The sequence below is a fragment of the Acinonyx jubatus genome, chromosome B1 (genome assembly GCF_027475565.1).
Source record: "Acinonyx jubatus isolate Ajub_Pintada_27869175 chromosome B1, VMU_Ajub_asm_v1.0, whole genome shotgun sequence".
NCBI lineage: Eukaryota > Metazoa > Chordata > Mammalia > Carnivora > Felidae > Acinonyx > Acinonyx jubatus.
In genome coordinates, this window is record NC_069382.1 from 196,417,001 (window position 1) to 196,438,250 (window position 21,250).

Sequence of the window (21,250 nt, forward strand, 5' to 3'; positions counted from 1 at the left end):
GGCTGTTTATTTTCTTTATTTTTTCACAAGCTTTGAATTCAGAAATAAGAGCCACAATAAGTCAGTTGTTAAGTAAAAATGGGGGTGATTACAAAGGAAAACTTTGTACAAAACTTTAAAAATCTGACTGCCCCGTCAACCACCTCGAAGGGACCAGGACCGGGGCAACCGGGAGCAGCCGTCGCCCCACCGTCATCAGCCCTGATGGGGGTGGGGAGACCCCTTTCTGAGTGTGAACCTGGCTAGGCCTGAAGTCGGAGCTGGCTGGAAGGACACACACAGACCAGAAAGACGTCATGGCGAGTCACAAGTGCCACGGAGACCGGAGTTTCTGACACAGGACGTGGATGATGTTTCTCTGAAAGCACTGGAAGGTTCCCCTGCCCCTCTGAGAATTCACAGAAGGTCTCAATGGGGATGGGGTGGGGGAGGGGTGGGGCAGGCTTCTTTCTAGTGCGGACTTGGGGTGGGGACAATGAGTAAGCATCTCCGTGTGAAGAGTTTGGAAGGGCCCCTGGGGGCCTGAGGTCTGGGCATTGTGTCTACATCGGTCCTCGGTGATGTTCCGTCAGACGCACTCACAGACTTGCATACATAATTTAGTAACATGCATCAACTATCCTAGAACAGCTATGAGGGTGCAAAGGAACCACCCAGAGAATCATGGAGCCCGTGGAGTCAGAAGCGGAAGGGACGGTACAAGACGATGCTAGAACCTGGGTTCACTAAGGAGGGCAATGGAGACCCATGATCTGAGGTGGAGTCAGCATGAACACACAACTGTGGGGCAAGGAGTTTCCGAGCAAACACACCACACTAATACCACTTCTTCCTAAACAAAAGAGGAAAGAACGTCATTCAATTTTCCCCCCATCAGTACCAAATAAAACCGCGGGTTTCCCAACCCCTGGCGGGGAAAGGGATTGACAGTATTCCTGGAACGCTTCACTGGCTCATCCACTCGTCTGCCTTCAACCGAGGCTGGTGATGTTGGAGCGGCCACCAGGAGGCGCCACGATGCGGTGGCCGGTGCGCCTGGGGTTGTTGTCATCTATCTGGGCACCTGAAAGAGACAGAGCCAACCGCTCCAGACCGGTTCCCAGGGCCGCTCCTGAGAGCTGGGATGCTGAGCCCTCGTCGTGACATCCCTCCATCCGCTCGACCCTCTGGGACTCAGTCCAGGCTCATCTCTGGGAAGGCTCCCAACCTCCACGGGGTTCACTGCCCTCTCTTCTGTGCCCCCTCCGGCCCTAGGGTCACCCTCTTGCACCCTCTGAGCACCTTGTGCTATTTCTTGCCTGGCTTCGTGCTCTTGAGACAGGTGGGCAAGCACTTACTGAGTGCCTACTGTGTGCAGGCACACACTTGGTGCTTTAACATATGTGCTTGCACTTAGGGTATACAACGATACTGTGAAGTGGGGGGGGGTGGCTACCCCAACTTTCTAGATGAGGAATTTGAGGCTCAGGTCATGTATCTTGGGGGGCAAAGTTGGAGGACAGGTAAGCCGGGATTCCAGCCCCAACTGGTTGGTCCCCAAAGCTCCAGCTTCTACAGGAGTCAGAGCAGCACACAGCAGTGCCCGATGCGTCAAACGCATTTTATGTACGACATGCATGGGAGTGGATGCATGTGCATTTTCAAAAGAAATTTTTTTAACAGTTATTCATTTTTGAGAGTGAGAGAGACAGAGCATGAGTGGGGGAGGGGCAGAGAGAGGGAGACAGAGAATCCGAAGCAGGCTCCAGGCTCCGAGCTGTCAGCACGGAGCCCGACGCGGGGCTTGAACCCACAAGCTGGGAGATCATGACCTGAGCCGGAGTCGGACGCTTAACCAACTGAGCCACCCAGGCGCCCCTGGATGCATGTGCATTTATGTGTGTGAACTACTTACAGCTGGATTTATTCACCTGATTTGCAATGGGCAGACCTTCATGGAGAAGGGGCATCAGGTTTTGTTTTAAATCTGCAAAGCCGACCGTTCCAATTTTATGCATTCCCTTGCAGTTAAAGATTTAACATTCCAGCACCAAGCCCAGTGCCTGATGCTCAATAAATACGTATTCAGTGAATTACTAGTGACGGACAGACAATGCTGAAAGGAGGGATGGCATGAGAGGGCCCTGGGGTCCAGTCAGGAGACAGGTTCCAGTACAAGTCATGTCTGGAACCCAGGTAATTTGGAATCAGACCCAACCTCCCTTGGCCTCACTTCCTTTTGTCCCAGATTCAGAAATCGGATGGAGTGCTCAACACCAGTTTCCCTCATAATCATCTCCACCCTGCTGGTTACCTGTCAGCTACTTCAAAAACACCTGTTGGACAAAAGGACACTCGTGCAGGAAATCATGCCACATCTCTACAAAGTAGCATCACGCAGATTATTTAAAAGGCATCTGCGAAGTCATTCCTGATGTCCGAGAGCACCTATGGTGTTGATAGCAAATGAAATCACACGTCGACCTGCCACGAGGCCGGCCGGGGCAGTTCTGCAGGTCTCGGAGAGGACTCTGCCGACCCAGGGCACTGGTGGCCGTGGGGCCCTTCCAGCAGACTTTTCGTTTCGTTGTTCTGAAAGGGAGGGATTTTCCCTCTGCATTCGGCAGCAATTGTGAATTGCACGACTTTCGAAGAGAGGTCCGGTTTGCAGACTCCATGTAGCCCCACCCAGTGGCTTGTCCTGGCATTGCGTCCACTCCCTAATTCTGTTGACTGAGCATCAGAGAAGCTATTTGAGCTGTGTCTCCGGTTCATTTGTGGAAACAATACTAGTTGTCTTTAAAGACCAGAACCGCACTCAGCGTGTGAGAAGCTCTTGCATGAAGGCTCACAGAAAGTGAGATGAGTTGGACTAGGGACCCTGCCCAACTTCTGTCCCCCACTGCGTAATCGCTGAGACAGACACTCCCTGGATGGATGGCAGGTTGTCACCCCCACGGTTGAAACCGATGTTCGTCTTTCGGCCCCTTCGACTCGCTTGCTGAGCATATCAGCTTTTCTGTTTAACTGTCCTTCCCTCCTGTTAGACCACAGTCTGCCAACTACAGACCATGGACAAACGGCCACCACCTGCTTTTGTATTGTTCAGGAGTGAAGAACAGTTTTGTACGGTTGTTTTATTTATTTATTTTTTTTACACTGTTCAATGGTTGCATTTGAAATGGCTGCTTAATAGAATATCCTAAACATTGCCCCTCGGCTCACAAAACCTTGAATGTTTACTGTCTGGTCCTTTAAGAAGAAGTCTGCTGACCCCTGGACCAGACTGGGGGCTGCCCAGCTGTGCCCAACTCCTCACCATACTCCTAGGATGCAGCCCCGTGTGTAACACACGCTAATGCCTCAGATACTCTGGGGGACAAGGTTCCAGTTCGATGTTCCCAGCGTGTGCGTGTCTGCCCTCACGTGGCGAGCTGATGACATTGTAGCGTCTACTGGGTCTGAGGGACGCGTTCAGCTTCCAGGGTAAGCTTGTGCTTCAGGATGAGCTCTGAGCTCAGGGCCAATTTGGGGGCAGACCCCCTCTGCTTTCTGACCTCCCCCAGCCCGCTCTGGAACCCCGGGAGGGAAGGGGAAAGGTTCCCTCGCCCGCTCCCTGCTTCCTCATCTAGCCCCCGACAGGGCTGTTTCAGCAGGAGTGTGGGCCCCTGGAAAGCGGGGAGCCTCTTACCTGATAAACTGAAGTTGGACTGGTGGAGGTTTCTGATAGGCGGGGGCTGGTGTTTGGAGGGCGAGGACTTGGCAGACGGGGCAGGGGTTGCATATTTGGGCGTGGCTGGCACCTCATACACAGGACCGTCATACATGCCCCTGGGAACACCTTGCAACCCAGAAACCTAAACGGAGGGAGGCGAGGGGGGTTGGTGGGCAGGATTCACCTGCCACTTCCCATTCAGGCAGGCTGGAGCCCTGCAGCTGGACACTGACCTGAGGTCGCCTCGGGGAAACACACACACACACATACACACACACATGTACACGTGTGCACACACACTCCATAAGCATGCACCCACTTACTCCACATACACACGTGCACACACACAGCCTCATGCAGGACCCCAAGCCCATTTTCAAGAGGAAAACACTTTCCCTGACACACCCCACTGTCCCCCTCAAGGGCCAGTGAATCATCTGTGGTCCTGAGCCCAAGACAAGGATTGGGGGCAGCTAGTTTATCGGGGACGGGATTCCAGAAAGGAGGAGGAGGAGAGAAAGGTGGGGTGATGGGGCCACCTCTGAGGGCAGCCGGCTCAGGGAGGCTGAGAAGTGAACACGTTCACTGACCCTCTGGGGGGCCAAGCATGGGCCACGGTCTCCATCCCCGCGGGCTGAGTGCTGCCCCCGGGAGAGCCCTATGTCCCTGACTACCGGGTCTGGCCACTGTTCTGTTCTACTCTTCACTGTACCTGCTTCCTGCACCTCGGGGACTTCTCTCAGTTCCAGCTGGCTCCAGGCCTGCCTCCCTGCCCCCCCCCAAGCCCTTCAGTGACCGCCCCCCCCAGGTCAGCTCAGCCAGAGACATGTTCTGGGACAGGTTCTGTCCCTCACCTGCTGTGGCTCCTGTCCTCTGCCCCAGCATGTGAGGGGGCCCGGACTTCTGGCCACTGCGGATGATGGCCTGGCATAGATCCCAGGCACCTGCTCTTGCAGACGTGGCCACTAAGCACAGACATCGGTCCAAACCAGTTTAGAGGGAATGCATCTGGCCAAGGTGTATCTGCGCCCCTCCGTGGGTGTCCAGCCGGGAGTTTACACAAGTCTCCTCATCCCTAACAGCCTGCTGTGGTCACTTGGCCACTGCGGCTTTCCACAGCCATTTCTCAGATCTGACTGGCTTCCTCTCCACGCCCATTCTTTCCCCACTGGACACGCAATGTCTGTGTCATTTGGAATCTCAGACCCGGGGTGCCACACCCTACGTGACATGGAAAGACCTCGAGCATTGTAATGCAGGCCTGGGGGTCTAGGGGGGCCAGGAGGTTTCTGGGCTTTTCCATTAACACTGGGGGCGGTGGCGGTGCCGTTTGTAAAGCACAAGAAGAGTGGGACCACCCACAGGTGGGCACACACACACACACGCATACACGTACATCTACGCACACACGTGCGTGCACACACATATACACACATTCATGCAAGTATATCTACGCACACACACGTGCACATATATACACACATACACACAAGCTGGCCTTTCCAGCAAACATCAGCCACCAAGCAGGTGGTCACGGTGACAGGAGGGACCTGATTAGGGAAGACGATGGGCCACAGTGGCAGTTTAGCCAAAGTGTGAGCGGCTCCCTCCTCCGAGCTGGACCAGAGAAGGGATGGGGCCGCTCCACACCTCCGACAGGGCCTCCCGCATCCCTGCCACGACTCTTCAAGGAGAGAGGGACAGGGGGACACAGAACGGAAGGGCGGGGAAACAAGGAGAACAGAGGGAAGACCTGAAGAGTGTCCAGACACAGTTCTGCCGTCCCCCGAGTATGCTGGGGGCGGGGGGGGGGGGGGGAGTTGTCGACTTTTACCAGAATGGCAATGCCTAAGGGTTTCGGCTTTCCCAGCTGTGTGACGCTGGCCTGTCCGATGCTCGAGCACCGGGAGGTCTCGACACCTCAAAGAGCCGGTGGCGAGGGCCCCAAGAAGACGTGGGATGCGTACCCCAAAGCGGCACGGTCCGTGTTATTCCCGCCCCCTCCTCCCCACCCCATGGGCGCACGCCCCTTCACAGTCTGCAAAACCCCGAGACCTCCCCTCCGGCCCCGAGACACAGGCGGGGGGGTGGGGGGAGAGCCCACCTGACATGAGAGGAAAGGGAGGCCCCCGCGGCTGTGACTCGTGAACGCGGCGCGCGCCAGACCCCAGACCCACTGACCTTGCTCCTGATCCTGACACGCTGGTAGAGATACTCGGGGAAAGGCTTCCGAGGGATGAAGCGGCCCATGCCCTTGTTGACGTTGATGTTGCCGTCCTCGAAGACGATCTTGCCCTGGCTGATGACCACCAGCGGGGAGCCGTGGCACTCCATGCCCTCGAAGATGTTGTACTCCACGGCCTGCACGGCAAGAGACGTGACCGGGCCCTTCCGGCTCTCCGCCCGGGCCAGGACATCCCTCACGTCCCCACAGGGGCACCTCGCAGCCCTTACCCTCTGAAAACCTCCTCTTTGGGGCTGTGTGGCATTCCACTCCGCGGGCTTGTGCCGGTATAACCAGCCCTCGCCATGGGCGTTTAGATCGCGGGTGGCTTTGTACAACCCAACTGAAGTCTGGGGCATCACGAATGTGAACGGGGACCCCTGATGTCAGGCACTGTGGCTGCTCAGACTACAAACAAGACATTTTTGTGTCTTTTTAAAAAATGTCTCCTTGGGGCGCCTGGGTGGCTCAGTCGGTTAAGCGGCCGATTTCGGCTCAGGTCATGATCTCGCGGTCCATGAGTTCGAGCCCCGCGTCGGGGTCTGTGCTGATGGCTCAGAGCCTGGAGCCTGTTTCAGATTCTGTGTCTCCCTCTCTCTCTGACCCTCCCCCGTTCATGCTCTGTCTCTCTCTGTCTCAAAAATAAATAAACGTTAAAAAAAATTAAAAAAAAATCTTTAAAATTTTTTATTTTTATTTATTTTGAGAGAGAGAGAGAGAGCTTGGGCAGGGGAGGGGCAGAGAGAGGAAGAGAGAGAATCCCAAGCAGGCTCCATGCTGCCAGTGCAGAGCCTGATGCGGGGCTCGAACTCACCAACCATTAAGATCATGACCTAAGCCGAAGTCGGACGTTTATCCGACGGAGCTCCCCGGGCGCCCCACGGTCATTTTTATTTTTAATTCCTTTCTCCCTTTCTTTAATTTGAAAGACAAAACGTGTTCTCAAAAATACACACCGTTTTCGTAACTCCGAAAGGGAATGTAACCACCTCTGGCCGACTGCTTTTTATTATTTAAAAAGTAGGTCATTATATAGGGTGAGAGAAAACTCAAAAGGTGCAAACGATATTTGATTTTAAAAAGTAGGTCTTTCTTCTACCTCCGACTGAGACATCTGCCCTAAAGAGATTCTTCTGTGTCACAGATGTTTTCTGTCTCGACACGGCAAGAGCACTCTCTGTGCAGCTGGCTTTCACCTGAATTTTTCTCTGGAGCTCAGGGACTGTTGCCTATCAGCAAAGGTACGTGCTTTAAAAATGTGTTCAACACTCTTTAAACTGCTGCACCGTGTCCCCTCGCAGGGGTGTATTATCGTTTATTCATCCGATTCCCAGGGATGGAACACTGGGTTGTTTCCCTGCATTTTGCTAAAACCCCTACTGAACCACCCTTCTGTGGGGTCCACACCGGCATGTGTGAACCTTTCCAGAGGTGGAGTTTGGGGCCAAGGAGTCAATGGATTTTCACTTTGATAGATCCGTCCTCCCAAAAGGTAGCACCAGTCTCCACTCCCAACAAAACTCTGTGAGCTCGCCTGCCTCCCGCGGTCTGACCCCACCTGCGTCCCCTCAGCCGCCAGGGTCTCTGTCACTGCACGGGTCAGAAACAGCATCTTACTCTTGAGGTTTGCATTTGGTTAACTGTGGGGCTGGGTCTGTTATTAAAGACCTAGAAGTCGTCTGTGTATTTCTTCTTGCATAATTGTGTTTTTGCACAGCATTCTATTCATTAGGCTCTTGGTATTTTTCTTACTGGTTTCTAAGGACGCTTTTTTTAAAGTTAGTTTATTTATTCTGAGAGAGAGAGAGAGAGAGAGAGAGCAAGCAGGGGAGGAGCAGAGAGAGAGAGAGAGAGAGAGAGAGAGAGAGAATCCCACGCAGGCTCTACGCTGTCAGCATGGATGGGCTCTGATTCACGAACCGTGAGATCGTGACCTGAGCTGAAATGAAGAGTCGGGTGGTTCACCGACTGAGCCACCCAGGCGGCCCTCGGGGACACTTTTGATGTTAAGGAGTTAATCCATTGTTTGTCCTGAGTATCATTCTGCTGTCTGTCCTCTGCCTCCTGATCTCATATGAGGTAATAATAATTATCATTTTCATGCCATACAGAGGGGGTATTTGTTTAATTTGTATACAGTCGATGCTCAAACAGGCCAATCTTCCCCTTTACACGTTCTAAGTTTTGTGTCTTGCTTAGAAAGATCTTCTCCCCTTCCCAACTATCATTTTTACTTAGTTTGCTTTTATTTATTTATTTTTCAAAACTACCACTTAAAAAAATTTTTTTTAAGGTTTGTTTTTGAGAGAGAGAGAGAGAGAGAGAGAGACAGAGTGAGTGAGTGTGGGGGAGGGGCAGAGAGGGAGACAGAATCCGAAGCAGGCTCCAGGCTCTGAGTTGTCAGCACAGAGCCCGACGTGGGGCTCGAACTTGCAAACCACGAGATCGAGACCTGAGCTGAAGTTCGACGTTTGAGCCACCCAGGCGCCCCCAAACCATCATTTTTAAAACAACATGCTTTATTATAGACCCTTGATAACTTTCACTTCAACCTCCGATCCCTCCTGAGTGTGTTTTGAGATAAGGAGCACAGAGAAGTCTGGCCTTACAGGCCGGCTGTTGAGACCCACAGGCCAATGAGCACCGCTGTCCGGCTAATCCGAATTGTGTCCTGCATCGGACACCAAATCCTTCTGTGCGGCTGGTCTGCCGCCTGGCTGTCTCCTCTGTCGGGCCAACAGCAAACCGCCCCCCACGCCTGCAACGGTACGACCCGTGTTAATAACAGGGATGAGCGGGCCTTGTCCCTCAGCTTCCCACAACTGTTTACCTACTCTCACATTTAGGACCTAAGACCTCTGCTTTTCTAGCTCAAAAACTATTCCCTTGAATGTTCTGACGGGATTACTTCGAATGCAGAGATTAAGTTCGCAAGAATTGGTATGCTCCGTCTAATGATTCGTTTTAGCCTAAAAGAACTTGTATTTATGTAAGTCTTTAGTTTTTATTGTTATTAGAAACAGGATTTTGATTTTCATTCCTTTATTCCTTTATGTTTATTTATTTGAGAGAGAGATACAGAGCAAGCAGGGAAGGGGCAGAGAGAGAAGGAGAGAGGGAGAATCCCAAGAAGCAGGCTCCGCACCGTGATTGCAGAGCCTGATGCGGGGCTCGAACTCACGAACTGGGAGATGAGGACCTGAGCCGAAACCAAGAGTTTGCCGACTGAGCCACTCAGGTGCCCCCCTCTCCATTCCATTTTTTAAAGTGCTTTTGAATTACTTCATAGAAAAGCTAGCGATTCTTTATATTGATTTGTAATCAGCCAAAGGATTCTCTTATCATTTCCGATGGGTTTTAGGAGCACGCTCAGGGTTTCGGGGAGACAGAGCCACACACAGCTGCTAACACTGAGCCTCACCCTCGGTTTGCGGCTGCCTCCCAGGACCCGGGCAGACGGGCTGCTCTCCGTGGTAACATTTGCATCTAAGCCTTCTCGAGTCACCCTGCGGCGACCAGCCGTGTGGTGCCTCACAGTCTTGCTGAAGCCCAAATGAGCGCGTCCAACCAAAAGACACTGAGGAAGCAAGCACTTCCCTACCAGTCGAAGCCGGCCGGCCTCCCAGCTCACTCGGCCCTGCATGGCCCACTGTTCCTCGGAGGGGAAGGACATGACGTGCGCCATGTGACAACTCCCCATGGATTCCACGTGGCGCCAGGTTCTAGGTCTCGCAACCACATGGAGTTTCAAAAGTTGTTTTGTTTCCCAAAGGTGACAGGTGAACGATCTAATAATCCAAACGAGTACAAAGGACCACAATGAAAACACACAACCATTGTTTTCCATCTGTGAGCCCCGGGTCCCTAGACCCCACCCCAGGGGGCAGTTCCTGCTCCTCGGTCCCTCTGTGTCCTGTAAAAGACAGCCTGACACTGACGAACGGAGAGCAGGGCATATGCTTAGGTCCTCAAAGAGATGAGTAATGTGCTCTCTCCGGGCGAGGGAATGTTCTGCAGCCATGAAAAGGAACCAAGTATTGATATGGACCACAGCATAGACAAGCCTCAAAAACATGAAGCTAAAGTGAAAGCAGCCGGACAGAACAGGCCACATATGGTGTGATTCTTTTTCTATGGTATGTCCAGTGTGGGGATAGAGATTCTACTTACATAAAAGGGTTGGAAGAAAGCTTAGCATGGAAAACTGCCACGGGGTGAAAACACCGGAGGTTAGCTAGCGAGAACCACCCACCCCAGGTTAGCTAGCGAGATATTGTAATGGGATCATGAGTAACTTGTTATCTCACCTGCAGGAAGTTACTTTCCATCCGGCGCCAATGCACCTTGATCACAAACTCCACTTGCCCGCCAGACCCTTTGCTTCTTACACACACAAGTTGATGAGTACTGTCTGTTTTCTCCATGTTCACGTGTGTGAGATCTTTCTTCACACTCACCATGTGGGTAATATCTTGTGAGCTCAATAAATACAGAGACAAAACCCCTGTTCAGGGCTCTTGTCTCCTCCCAGATATTAGCCTCTCTCGTATTCAATTCTGCATCTGCTCTCTTGCTGGACAAGAGAGAACTCCAGACTCATAGTCTGCGGCAGTCCAGAAAGGCACATCCGACAAGAAAGAGATTCCTGGCTGACAGAGACTGTGAGAGGGGAGATGGGAAGTGCCTGCTAGTGGGTCTGGGGTTTCTTTCTGGGGAGGATGGGGAATCTTCTGAATAGAACAACTGCTGCATTAGGGGCGCCTGGGTGGCTCAGTCAGTTAACTGTCCCACTCTTGATTTCGGCTCAGGTCATGATCTCACAGTTCGTGGGTTCAAGCCCCACATCGGGCTCTCTCTCTCTCCCTCTCTCTCTCTGCCCCTCCCCTGCTCATTCTCTCTCTCTCTCTCAAAAGTAAACAAATACACATGTTTTTTAAAAACCACTGCATGGTACATTTTTAAATGATGAAATCGTGGTAAGTGAATTACATCTCAATGTGAAGAGTTAGAAAAACTAAGTGGTCTATGGATACACAAACAGGTAGATACACAAACAGATACACCTGTGGTGTGGCACTTTGAAGCAAATGCTTTTCCACTAAGAGGAAAGAAGCTGCATTCTTTTTACAAAAGAGTAGACTTCAAACATTAATCACTGATCAACATATAACATGATCCCTTTTTAATTCTTAAAAGAAAAGTAGTATTTTTTTACACTCAAGAAAGCCAAACAAACCTCTAACAAGGCATTTTTCAATCCATGGTCTGAAAAAAAAAACATTGATGTCCCGCACTGTGTGAATGGCCCTGCTTTTGCACAGAGACAATGCAACAGACAAAAATCTTACAGCATCCTGAGTAGTCCTCCTCTTGCTATGACAAGAATTCAAATCTGGCCTGGCATGGGGGGAGGATGCTTCCCCAAGATTAACCTAAAACAGTCACTTCCCTAATGGGTGACCTCCGGCACATGACTTATTATGGGTTGGATCACGTCCCCCTAAAGATACGCTTTAGTCCAAACCCCCAGCACCTCAGAACATGACCTTATTTGGAAATAGGGTCTTTGCACATGGGATTTGTTACGATGAGGTCACACTGGAGGAGGCGGGCCCTGATCCAATGGCTGGTGTCCTTAGTGGAAGACGGTAAGACGCAGGGAGATGCCAGAGATCATAGGGACCCATCCACAAGCCAAGGGATGGCAAGGATGCCCAGTGACATCAGAAGCCAGGACAGAGGCACAGGACAGGTTCTCCCCCAGACCTTCAAGGGAGCACAGCCTCGCAGACATCTTGATTCAAGACCACGGCTTCCGGAATGGTAAGAGAACACATTTCTGTTTGAAGCCACTAGTTTGTGATGCTTTGTTACAGCAGCCACGGGAACTCATACACGTATCCTCTCTCTGTCCACTTCTGTATTTATTAATCCCGGCCTACCTGAGATGACCACTAAGTCATTTAAGTACGGGTCATTAAGTGACAGGACACATGGGAAATGCTAGGCACAGAGTAACTACAAGATCGTATCTGGCTGGACTGTGACAGTAATTGGAAACCCTGCTCCTGAGCACGGAGCCTGCACATCCACTGAACACGCACTGAAATAATGAAAAATGAGAGGTCTGCACCTGTGCAGCTCAGCCTCCTTCCCACCTGTCCGTGTCCCTGCTGGGCCCCCAGCAGGAGGGCTTGAACAGTGAGTGATCTGGGCTTCATCTTCTGCTGGACCTTGACCATCGTGTGGGCTTAGGGGCGGCCCCAGCCGGCGGGTGGCAGGGTGGTGCACACCCTCTCACCCGCAAGACCTTCTCAAATGTTCACTTGATGTGACACCTTCCTGACACCACGGGGAACGTGTGCCTGTCCCGCATTACCAGACCCCACCGTGCACACACACATCACTGCATTCACAGTGATTAAAATGGGACTGCGTGCCTGCTAGGTGGTAAGCGTGAAGAATGGGGTACGCTTTTCTCCGGGGGGGGGGCGACCTCAGGCTTGTTTCCCCCTGACCCTGTCCCCGGGAATGGGGGGGGGTGAGGGAAGCCAGCATGTCACTAGGAAGCACTGGTTATTTGTGGGGAATAAGCTTAGGAATTTCCCAAGCCTGCACTGATGGGCTAACAAGGCATAAAGAATTAGAAACCCATTGGATGTACGCACCCAAGTTTGGGTAAACAAGATTTGGTAAATAAGAATAGGTAAAGTGGGGCAAAGGTCCCAGTATAGGACAAAGGTATAGGAATAGGGGAATCTCAGGATGAAAACATCCAAGATGTGTAAGCAAGATTAGGTATTCAGGGCAGAAGCAACCCCCTCTCCCAACTGAGTACTATAGCAGAAAGCTGCTTTCACAGGAAGGAAGGACCAAATTAGGTAAATAGGGCTACAGATCGCTGCAGGGTGAAGTTGCCCAAAGTAGAGCTAATTGGCAAAAGAAAGGTGCCTTGTTGACCCTGAGGTGGCATGCTCTGTCTTTCTTGTCCCCTAGACCAGTTTAGGTAAACAGAGGCGGGGTCTCACGTCTGCTGTAAACTGCCTTCCACCCAGCACCAGGATTTTGTTTTGTGTTAACCCAAACCCCTAACACTGCGTATCTTGAAAACCCCCTTGCCCTCACGACCACGAGTTAATGTTTACGATTTCACTGTCTCTTTGTGCACACCCAACAGCACGTTTGTAAGCCTTCTGATCCTAATAAAAATGGAACAAGGGCCCTTACTCGGGGCTCTTGGCTCTTGTCTTTTCCTGGACATTAGTCTCTCTCACATTTTTAATGCTGCATCCCGCTTTCTTGCTGGACAAGAAAGAACTCCAGACCCAGAGTCTACGACAGTTATTGTAAGCATGACTGCCTGTTGGGGACAGTCATGGATGGTCATGGACTGGACAAGACCTCTATGGCCCCAGGCCATGACCCCTGCGGCCAAGCAGGGTTCCAGGGCCCAAGCTCACGGACTGCTAAAAATGATTCCTGTCACTTTCTTATGAGATTTCCTTATGCCTGGGGTCCTGTCCTCATGCATGTGGCCTCACCTCTACCAGCAGGTAACCCCCGGGAGGCTGGGAATCTGCCTCTGTGTGACAGTGAGGACCCTGTCACAGGGGGATACAGCATGCACACACCCTGCCTCCTGGCCCATGTCCTGTAGCAGACTTATCGGGCCGGAGGCCAGGCTGTGGCCTCCTGCGTCTTGTGAGTGTGGACGTTAATCTGGACCCGAGATCACTGCTGGCCTCACAGAGTGGCCTTGCAGCAAGCAGTGAGGGAGGGGAAGAGGTTTTAAGTCTCTCTGCATCCTTAGGTTTGCTGGCTGAGTAAAGAAGTCAAGGGCATGTAAGATACAAAGTGCAGAGATAACCCACAGCCATAGGCTTGGGGCCTGGAGCTTGGAAGAGCGTGCACGCGTGGGGGTGTGTTCACACACGGCAGACTTTAGGTCCAAACCTTTCCTTTGTGGACTGTTAGCAGTGACCACAAAATGAAGTAGGAGGTTTCTGAGATAGGAGATCAAACCCTTCCTAGCTTGATAATGAAATTGGAAAAAGAATCTTGGACCTAATACTTCTCCTCTGAGCCTGAGAATGCATGCGTCTAGGGCACGGGCCACCGAGAGAGAAAGACAGACACGGAATCAGAGAGAGGTGGAGAGAAAACACATCTAATAGAACGGCAGCAGCTTAGTCGAGCCTGATCAAACTCAGTCTCTCCAACTGGAAGAGAAATGTGAACGAGTCATGCCGATGATCAGATAGCATCCTCGTTGAAAACCTCACACATCATTTTTAACCGAGACTGCTAAAGTGGCTGCAAAGGAAGAATCACTTACCCAAACTGGAAAGGTCTCAGATGAGCCAGGACTTACCGACTTGTGACTCTTGGCTGTTATGGTCTTCACCTTGTCGGGGTCCCAGATGACCACATCGGCGTCTGAGCCCACGGCAATCCGCCCTTTCCTGGGGTACAGGTTAAAGATCTTGGCTGCGTTGGTGCTGGTGATGGCAACAAACTGGTTCTCATCCATTTTGCCAGTAGCCTAAAGGCAAGATCCGTTCATGAGAAGAATGCCCCGTAACAGGGCCAGGGGAAGGGCAGACAGGCAAAAATATGAAACTGCCGACAGGAGTCCCCAACAGAAGTCTGAAATTTTCTCCTCCCCCACCGAAAACCAGCCATCCTGAAAGAGCCCAAGGGCGTGGCCCCATCAGAGTGGAAATGTAATTGACCGCTCAAGGGTATGTTGTTGGCATTTGCTCAACAGCCACTGTGCCATCTTGTCGGTCCCATTGGGTCCAAGTTTAATAGAAAATAAAAATTTGGGGTTTCAAGTCAGGGAACAGGGGCTGACTTGTGCAACAAGCACTCTCTCTACCCACTGTCAACCCCAGACACAAACACACGGTTTACAAAACCATCTTCACAGGAACTGAGATGTGGTCAAAACAAAGCTAAAGAAAACATTTTGCATCCTTAAAGAGTAAAGGGCAGCTGTCACGTCTGCAAATACAGAGGACCCCATGGGACCTGTGCTGCTCTCTGAAGAGTCACGCATTTCTTCGTGTGCTCTCCTGGTATATTCTGCTTCTGCCCCAAAGCAAGGAAGGGAGCTTTAAGAGCCAGCAGGGCACAATGCCCTAGCTTTTGATGGGCCAGGAAGGGTGCTTCTAGAATGTTCCTGGGGAAAGGAACCTCCCCGGGGGGTTCCTTACCACTGCCTTGTCCCAGACGACGGTCATCCGCTCCTCTATACCATTGACGCCCTCAGGGATCAGAGTGAAGTTATCCTTGCCCACCGCCTTCTGGGCAGTGCTATAGGGACAGTGGCCACTGCCTGTGACCTGCAGGTCTCCACTGCAAGGACAAAAACAAGGTGGGGGTCAGACCTGAGTTCAGGTTGAATTTCAGGCACCCATTGCAGGCTGTGAAACGAAAACCCCCAGAGATTCTAAGGAGAGGATTTGGGGCACATCCCAGGAATCGGTGAGTGACATCAGAAGGCCCTCTGGGGGCCATGTATCTTGTTGGGAGAAGGTTCGGTCAGTGTGGGCTTCAGGCTCTCCGGGTAGGGCTCTCTAGCTGGCCTTCCTCTTCCTCACCTGGAAGAGTGGGCATTCGCCCAAAAGAGGTGCCAGGCAGGGTTCAGGAGGGAGCGAGGCCAGATCAGCCTCGGCCTTGGGGGACATTGTGGGACTTGGATTCCATGTTGACAGAAGAGGACCCTGGGAGTCTCCAGGCAGAGGAGTGGTTTGGTCTGAGTTGGGTTTTAAAATCTGGGTGCTGGTTGGGAATAGACTGTGATGTGCTGGGGGTGTAGAAGGGGCAGCACAGAAACAGGGGCCTGTCGGAGATGAGCCAGGATGGCCACAGCCAATGGGTGAGAAGTGGTCAGATCCCGGGGCCTCTGGGGCCCTGTGTCCTGCCATCTTCAGAGATGGGCAAGACTGTGGGAGCATTCACTTTGTGGGGGACGACGGGGAGTCCATTTGGACTTGGAGCTGCCCGCCAGACAGCAGGCTGCAGATGATGAGTAAGCCCGTGGATATGCGAGTCAAGGGTTTTTGCATCATTTGGGAGAGACTTCCATGACAGGCACACACCCTCACCCCCTTGGGGCCCCTCCTGACCAGAAGCCCTGGTTTATCCCCTATCTGGCAAACTCCTACTCCCCCTCTAGCTCCAGGCCCGATGTCACCTTGCCCACGAAGCCTTCTGCAAGTCTCCTGGTTGTGAGCACGTATCTCTACTCCCAGAGCAGCCTGGGTACCTCACCACTTACCCTTCTCTATGGCCTGTGTTCTTCCCTCATGCTGGCCAATAGCAGGGAAGGGACAAAAGTGGCTGTGCTCCTACTGTGTGCACGTGGCCAGGAGGTGCTTTGCAAATAATAGGAGCCACTTAGTGAACCCTACATCCCAGGCCATTTTCCTACACTGCATCATACCCAGCTCTGCAATAGATACTATGTTCCCCCCCACGTTGCCAATAAGGAAACCGAGGCAGAAAGCCATTCCAGGTTATGTGACAAGCCCAAGGTGAATCCTGGACTCTCATTCCTAATCCTGAGTGCTTCCCGATAGACCTCAGTATACCCAATATACCCCCCACCCCCTGGGCTCTCACCAGGCCAGCAGGGAGGTCAAGTAGTCAGGTGTCGTGGGGTCCGGGCTCAGAGGAGGAGAGGTCACGAATGCCGCTGCCTTGGCCCAGTTCTTGCTCCAGTAGTGGGTGCCATCGGTCCCCAGGCTGGCAGCGATGGGCTCGCCAAACACGAGGGGACCTTTGGAGACAGACACGAACACACATGGTTAAGGGCAGATGGTCTTGTGTGGGATGCTGGTGTAATAGAAGTGGAGGGTCTCAGAGACGGGAAAAGGAGGCTCTGAGGGGCAACACGTTGTCTGTCCTTCTTCTTGGCTTCACCACGCAGCCCAGTGACCCCCGGCTGCCCAGGTACTCACTCAGCACCTGCTGACCCACCCAGCAACTTCCCGGACTAGTCGTGCTTTTAATATTTGGATATGACCATTATCCCCTTTGGCAGATTTGTCCCTCGAGGCACAGGGACGGGATTTGCTCTCCCAGTATGGATTCTTCCAGAAGCAGATCTTCAAATGAAGGAGGCAAGTTCAAGTGTTTTATTTGGGAGGTGATTCCAGGCAGCACTGGCTAGAGATTGAGGAAGTGACATAAGGCAGAGAAAGACATCAGGAACAGGTGAGTTGTCACCAAGCCACGGCCATGGGCACCTGCAGCTCGGTGCCGCGGGGGCCTCTGGGATACTGACGGCTGTTGGCACCTCAGGGCTGTCCCACCCCCAGGGTGTGGGAGCTGAGCTGTGTGTCCACCCCCCCACCACTTGAGAGCTGCTTCCAGAACATTCACTTTCCAGAAATTCCAGCCTGCCTTCTGGGGAGCAGGCCAGATGTGCTTCTGCCACAACAAAGCCCATAGGCACAGCTACAGGTCTGCTCACAGAGACAGACGCTGCTGGGATGCGGGCCAGTAACACCACCGAATTTGCCCAGAGCCACGCTGCTGGCCTGGTGGGGTGGCAGGCTTTGAGCTCCAGCAGTCTGGCATGTCCGAGAGCATATTCTACAGTGATGGGAAGGTTCTACATCTGTGGTGCCCAGGACAGCAGCCGCTAGCCCCGCGTGGCTTCTGAGCATGTGAAATGTGGCTATCACAACCAAGGAACGCATTTAAAATTGTATTTAATTCTACTTAATTTAAATTGCCACAGCCATGCGTGACTGGAGGTCACCACATCTCTCCATGCAGCTCTAGGACTGCTTCCAGATTCCTGTTACCTCTCTGAGCCTCAGTTTCCTTATCCTTAAAATGGAGCCAGTCCTAAGCAAGCTGTGTCATACTAGAGCACCCTCTTTGAATGCCTCTGCTTGTCAGCTTTCCCTTAACGACACTAAAACCAGGCTATGATGGGTTCAAAGGTGCTCTGTCCAATATGGTGGCCACCACGTGGTTGTCAAGCACTTGCCACTGGGGTTGGTCTGAACTGAGATGTGCTGTAACAGCGACAGACACACTGGACTCCAAAGACAGCACAGAAAAAAATAAGACCGATTGATCATTAAGATCTTTTCATATAATTACGTGTTGAAAGAATATGTTGGATATATTTAAGTTAAAATACAGTACTGAAGATTTTTCTTAAATACAGTTGGTAGTACTTCCCACTCGGGGCTCCTATGAGAAGTAAGGAACATAATGTACACAGTGGATGTTCCATCACGGTTGTTGTGTTGTTGATTTCCACCTGGCCCTCCCCACAGACCCACAACTCCCCGGTCGGCCTCACATGAAGCAGCGGGAACGGGCGGACCTCGTCCCGGTGGCGAATGTCCCTGGCGAATGTCCTCCACGACAAAAGGGTTCCGGCCACTGTCTCTGTGCAATGGGCACTAGCCCTCATCTGTCCATCTGTCTGTCATTCTCTCTCCCTAAGTTTGGATAGGCAGATGTTCTGGGCACCCTTCTTCCTTCTTGGTCTGGTGACTGCTGGAGACTGTTGGACCTCACTCTCGAGAAGGCCTGGGGACGGTACGCGGGCCCTTGCTCTGAGTCTCCTGTGGTTAGAATGCACCCACTGCGGCCTTCACCCGATGGTCCCCAGCGCGGCAGGCGGCCTGATACTGGGGCCCCACTCGGGAGGTGAGGATACCAAGGCAGGAAGTGAATGGCCAACATGGAGCCGAGAACAGCATCAACCAACACCTATGGAGCCCTGGGGACCCGCCACGGGCTTCCAGTCTATGAGCCCCTGGGGCCATTCAGAGACAAGGCAGCAGACGCTCAAAGCAGTCACGTAGCACGTCCATCTTTGAGCTGGGCGGCTGGCTTCCTGGACCACCTGATGTCCAACACAGACCCCCTGGCTCTGGAAAACCATCTTCTTCCTTCCCAACCCGCAGCTGAGACTCTGTGGGCCCCACGACTGACCCTGGATGCAGACACTGACCATGCGGCCCTAGACAGGGGACTCAGGATGAAGGGCCAGAGGGGACCAGAAAGACGGTAGGCAAGATCCCACAGCTGACGCAGCCCGGCCCCATCACTGACTCGAGGTGCCATCCAGGATGGAGCTGGAACAATGCAGAGCTCATTATCTGATCCCACAAGGTGGGATAATAACCTGCCTGAGGCTTAGACTGCTGGCAGGGTGTCTCTGGGCAGTGGCCCCACCAGTGAACTTGACCCCACTGGACGACCCCCTTCCTTATGGCCCAGCTGCCCCGCAGGAGGCCCAGGCATTGGGCTGCGTACCTTTCTTCCTGGCCAGAGTGATGATGTCCGCTGCACTCTTGCTCATGACCTTCGTGATGTACACCGGGCAATTGATCCGGCCAGCGATGGTGATGGCCCGAAACACAGCCTCGGCCTCTAGCTGAGGACACGGCAATACACGGGTCACAGGAGGGAGGGAGAGAGGCAGTACGACCCCCCCGCCCCCCGCCAAGTCCCCAGGGCTCTCCCTGAATCAGAGCCCTTCAGTGTTCTTCAATTAAGTGTGGCCAGAGGCAAATCTACCACATCAAAAGAGAAGAACACTAGATTTCTAAAAAGAAAGGAAATATCGAGTCAAAACGTATTTGGTTAGAGGGCTGGGAGACAGGATTGTGTCATTATGCTTGCTTGGAAGTATGCTGCAGGTTCTGTTAGAAGGGAACAGACCAGGCAGAATAAAGCATCAAAAAGCCCATAAAAAACCACCTTGCCCTCCTGTAGACCAGTGCATCTTGAATAAAAGGACCAGATATGTTTTGAACGGCTTTGTTTTTAATTTCCAGTCTGCTGATGCCCCAAACATGGTCCCACCCATGCACACCCAAGAGGGTCCCCACCCTGCTCTCCCGGCTGGACCAACTGGTCACATGCCTAGATGTGGAGTCAAGTCCATGTGCTATAAATGTTTATAAACACAGTCTCCCTGATCTCACCAGGGACCAGGAACACAGCTCGTGGGGCACGGGGCTCGGGTGCAGAGTACTGTCCTAGACCAAGAGCCCCTCGGGGTAAAACGTCTTTCTACTCGGGTATTTGTGTCCCCAGGATTGGGCACAAGGCCAGGCCCTCAGCAGACACACACACGCACACACACACAAACTGCCTGCCATGGAAACTCATCCATGCTGGAGTCTTAGAACACAGTGGGCAATGTCCAGGAGAAGCTGGTAGGTTCCAGGTCGCAAACATGCGGCTCCACTTTCTATCACCAGAGACACAGATCCTCGGTGAGGATCCTGGACATGGTTAGGTCACTGGAGTGTTTGTGGGGCCTTGGTGTGAAGCTTGGGGGCCCTGAGACAAGCAGAGCCTTTCCCTGGCTCCTCTGATTGATCTCCATCCCCCGGGGCTCCCGAGTCAGAGGGCAGAGCCCAGGGAAGGCCATGTACGCTGGGGTGTCCACGTCAGGGGAATGTGATGGAGGCGGGAGCTCTGGCTGGGCTGTTCCAGCTGGAACAGCATCAGGGCGAGCCCTCGGCCACGTCAGACTCACACCCAGGGGGAGGCCCCATTACCTCTTCAGGTCTGCTCAGAGCATGGCCCTCAGGACCTGTGATGCCCATCTCCAAGATCCGCTTCTGTTCCTGCAAGATAAGAGCAAAGAGTCAGGGATTGTAGAAAGTCAATGGGGAGAGGCCGATTCTCCAGCCCCTGGTTAGGTAGGTGGGCTGCTGAGACCTGGGCGGGGGGGGGGGGGGGTGAGTGGTTTATGGGAGCCTAACATGGGCTCTGGGGTGATCCAGCTTCTTTGCTCCCTCTGCTCCCCCTGCCTCCTTCTGCCTTTGCAACCCAGGACCTCTGTCTGCATCTACACCTGCTCTCTATTCAGTGCCCCGACACCAGTGAGGGGGCGGGTAGGAAACGGGCTCTAAAGACCACCTACCCACCTTTCCCATCCCCGACTCTCTGCTGCAGGGCTCTCCTTGGGCAAGAAAGGTGGTGTGTGGGTGTTGCATGAACGTGGAAACAAACCACAGAGCCCCACACTGTGAGTCCGGCCACAGAACTGGCCGCCTCTGTGACTTTGGGCAAGTTGGTCAAGCTCTCTGGCCTCAGCCTTCTCTTCTTTACACTGGGGACATCAGTGCTTCTATCTTGCAGCTCCCACAATGAGTCAGGGAGGGGGCATCTGTGAGATGGCTGCATGGCACCCGGCGTGTAGCGGAAATCAGTAATCGGCAGCGGGTTCTCATTATCGGCCCCCTCTTCCTGGCGCCTGTCATTCTAGCGAAAAGCCTCTACCTCAAGCTTGTCATGTAGCCTTGAAATGGTTCCCTGAGCTAATGCCCTAGATCCAAACC

The 21,250-nt window shown here is 52.8% G+C and overlaps 1 protein-coding gene across 2 annotated transcripts in view; it reads right to left on the minus strand.

The window, feature by feature from the left end:
- The window catches only part of CRMP1 (collapsin response mediator protein 1), a 77,025-nt gene continuing 55,775 nt past the window's right edge, over positions 1–21,250 (minus strand). For both annotated transcript variants that reach the window (XM_053217598.1, XM_027077882.2), the window contains exons 7-14: positions 20,465–20,533; positions 19,209–19,329; positions 16,545–16,701; positions 15,134–15,275; positions 14,290–14,460; positions 5,876–6,055; positions 3,671–3,836; positions 1–1,063 (exon numbers count right to left, since the gene is read on the minus strand). In XM_053217598.1, coding sequence (XP_053073573.1) covers positions 972–1,063; positions 3,671–3,836; positions 5,876–6,055; positions 14,290–14,460; positions 15,134–15,275; positions 16,545–16,701; positions 19,209–19,329; positions 20,465–20,533 — 1,098 coding nt within the window. In that variant the 3' untranslated portion in view covers positions 1–971. The remainder of the gene's footprint in view (positions 1,064–3,670; positions 3,837–5,875; positions 6,056–14,289; positions 14,461–15,133; positions 15,276–16,544; positions 16,702–19,208; positions 19,330–20,464; positions 20,534–21,250) is intronic.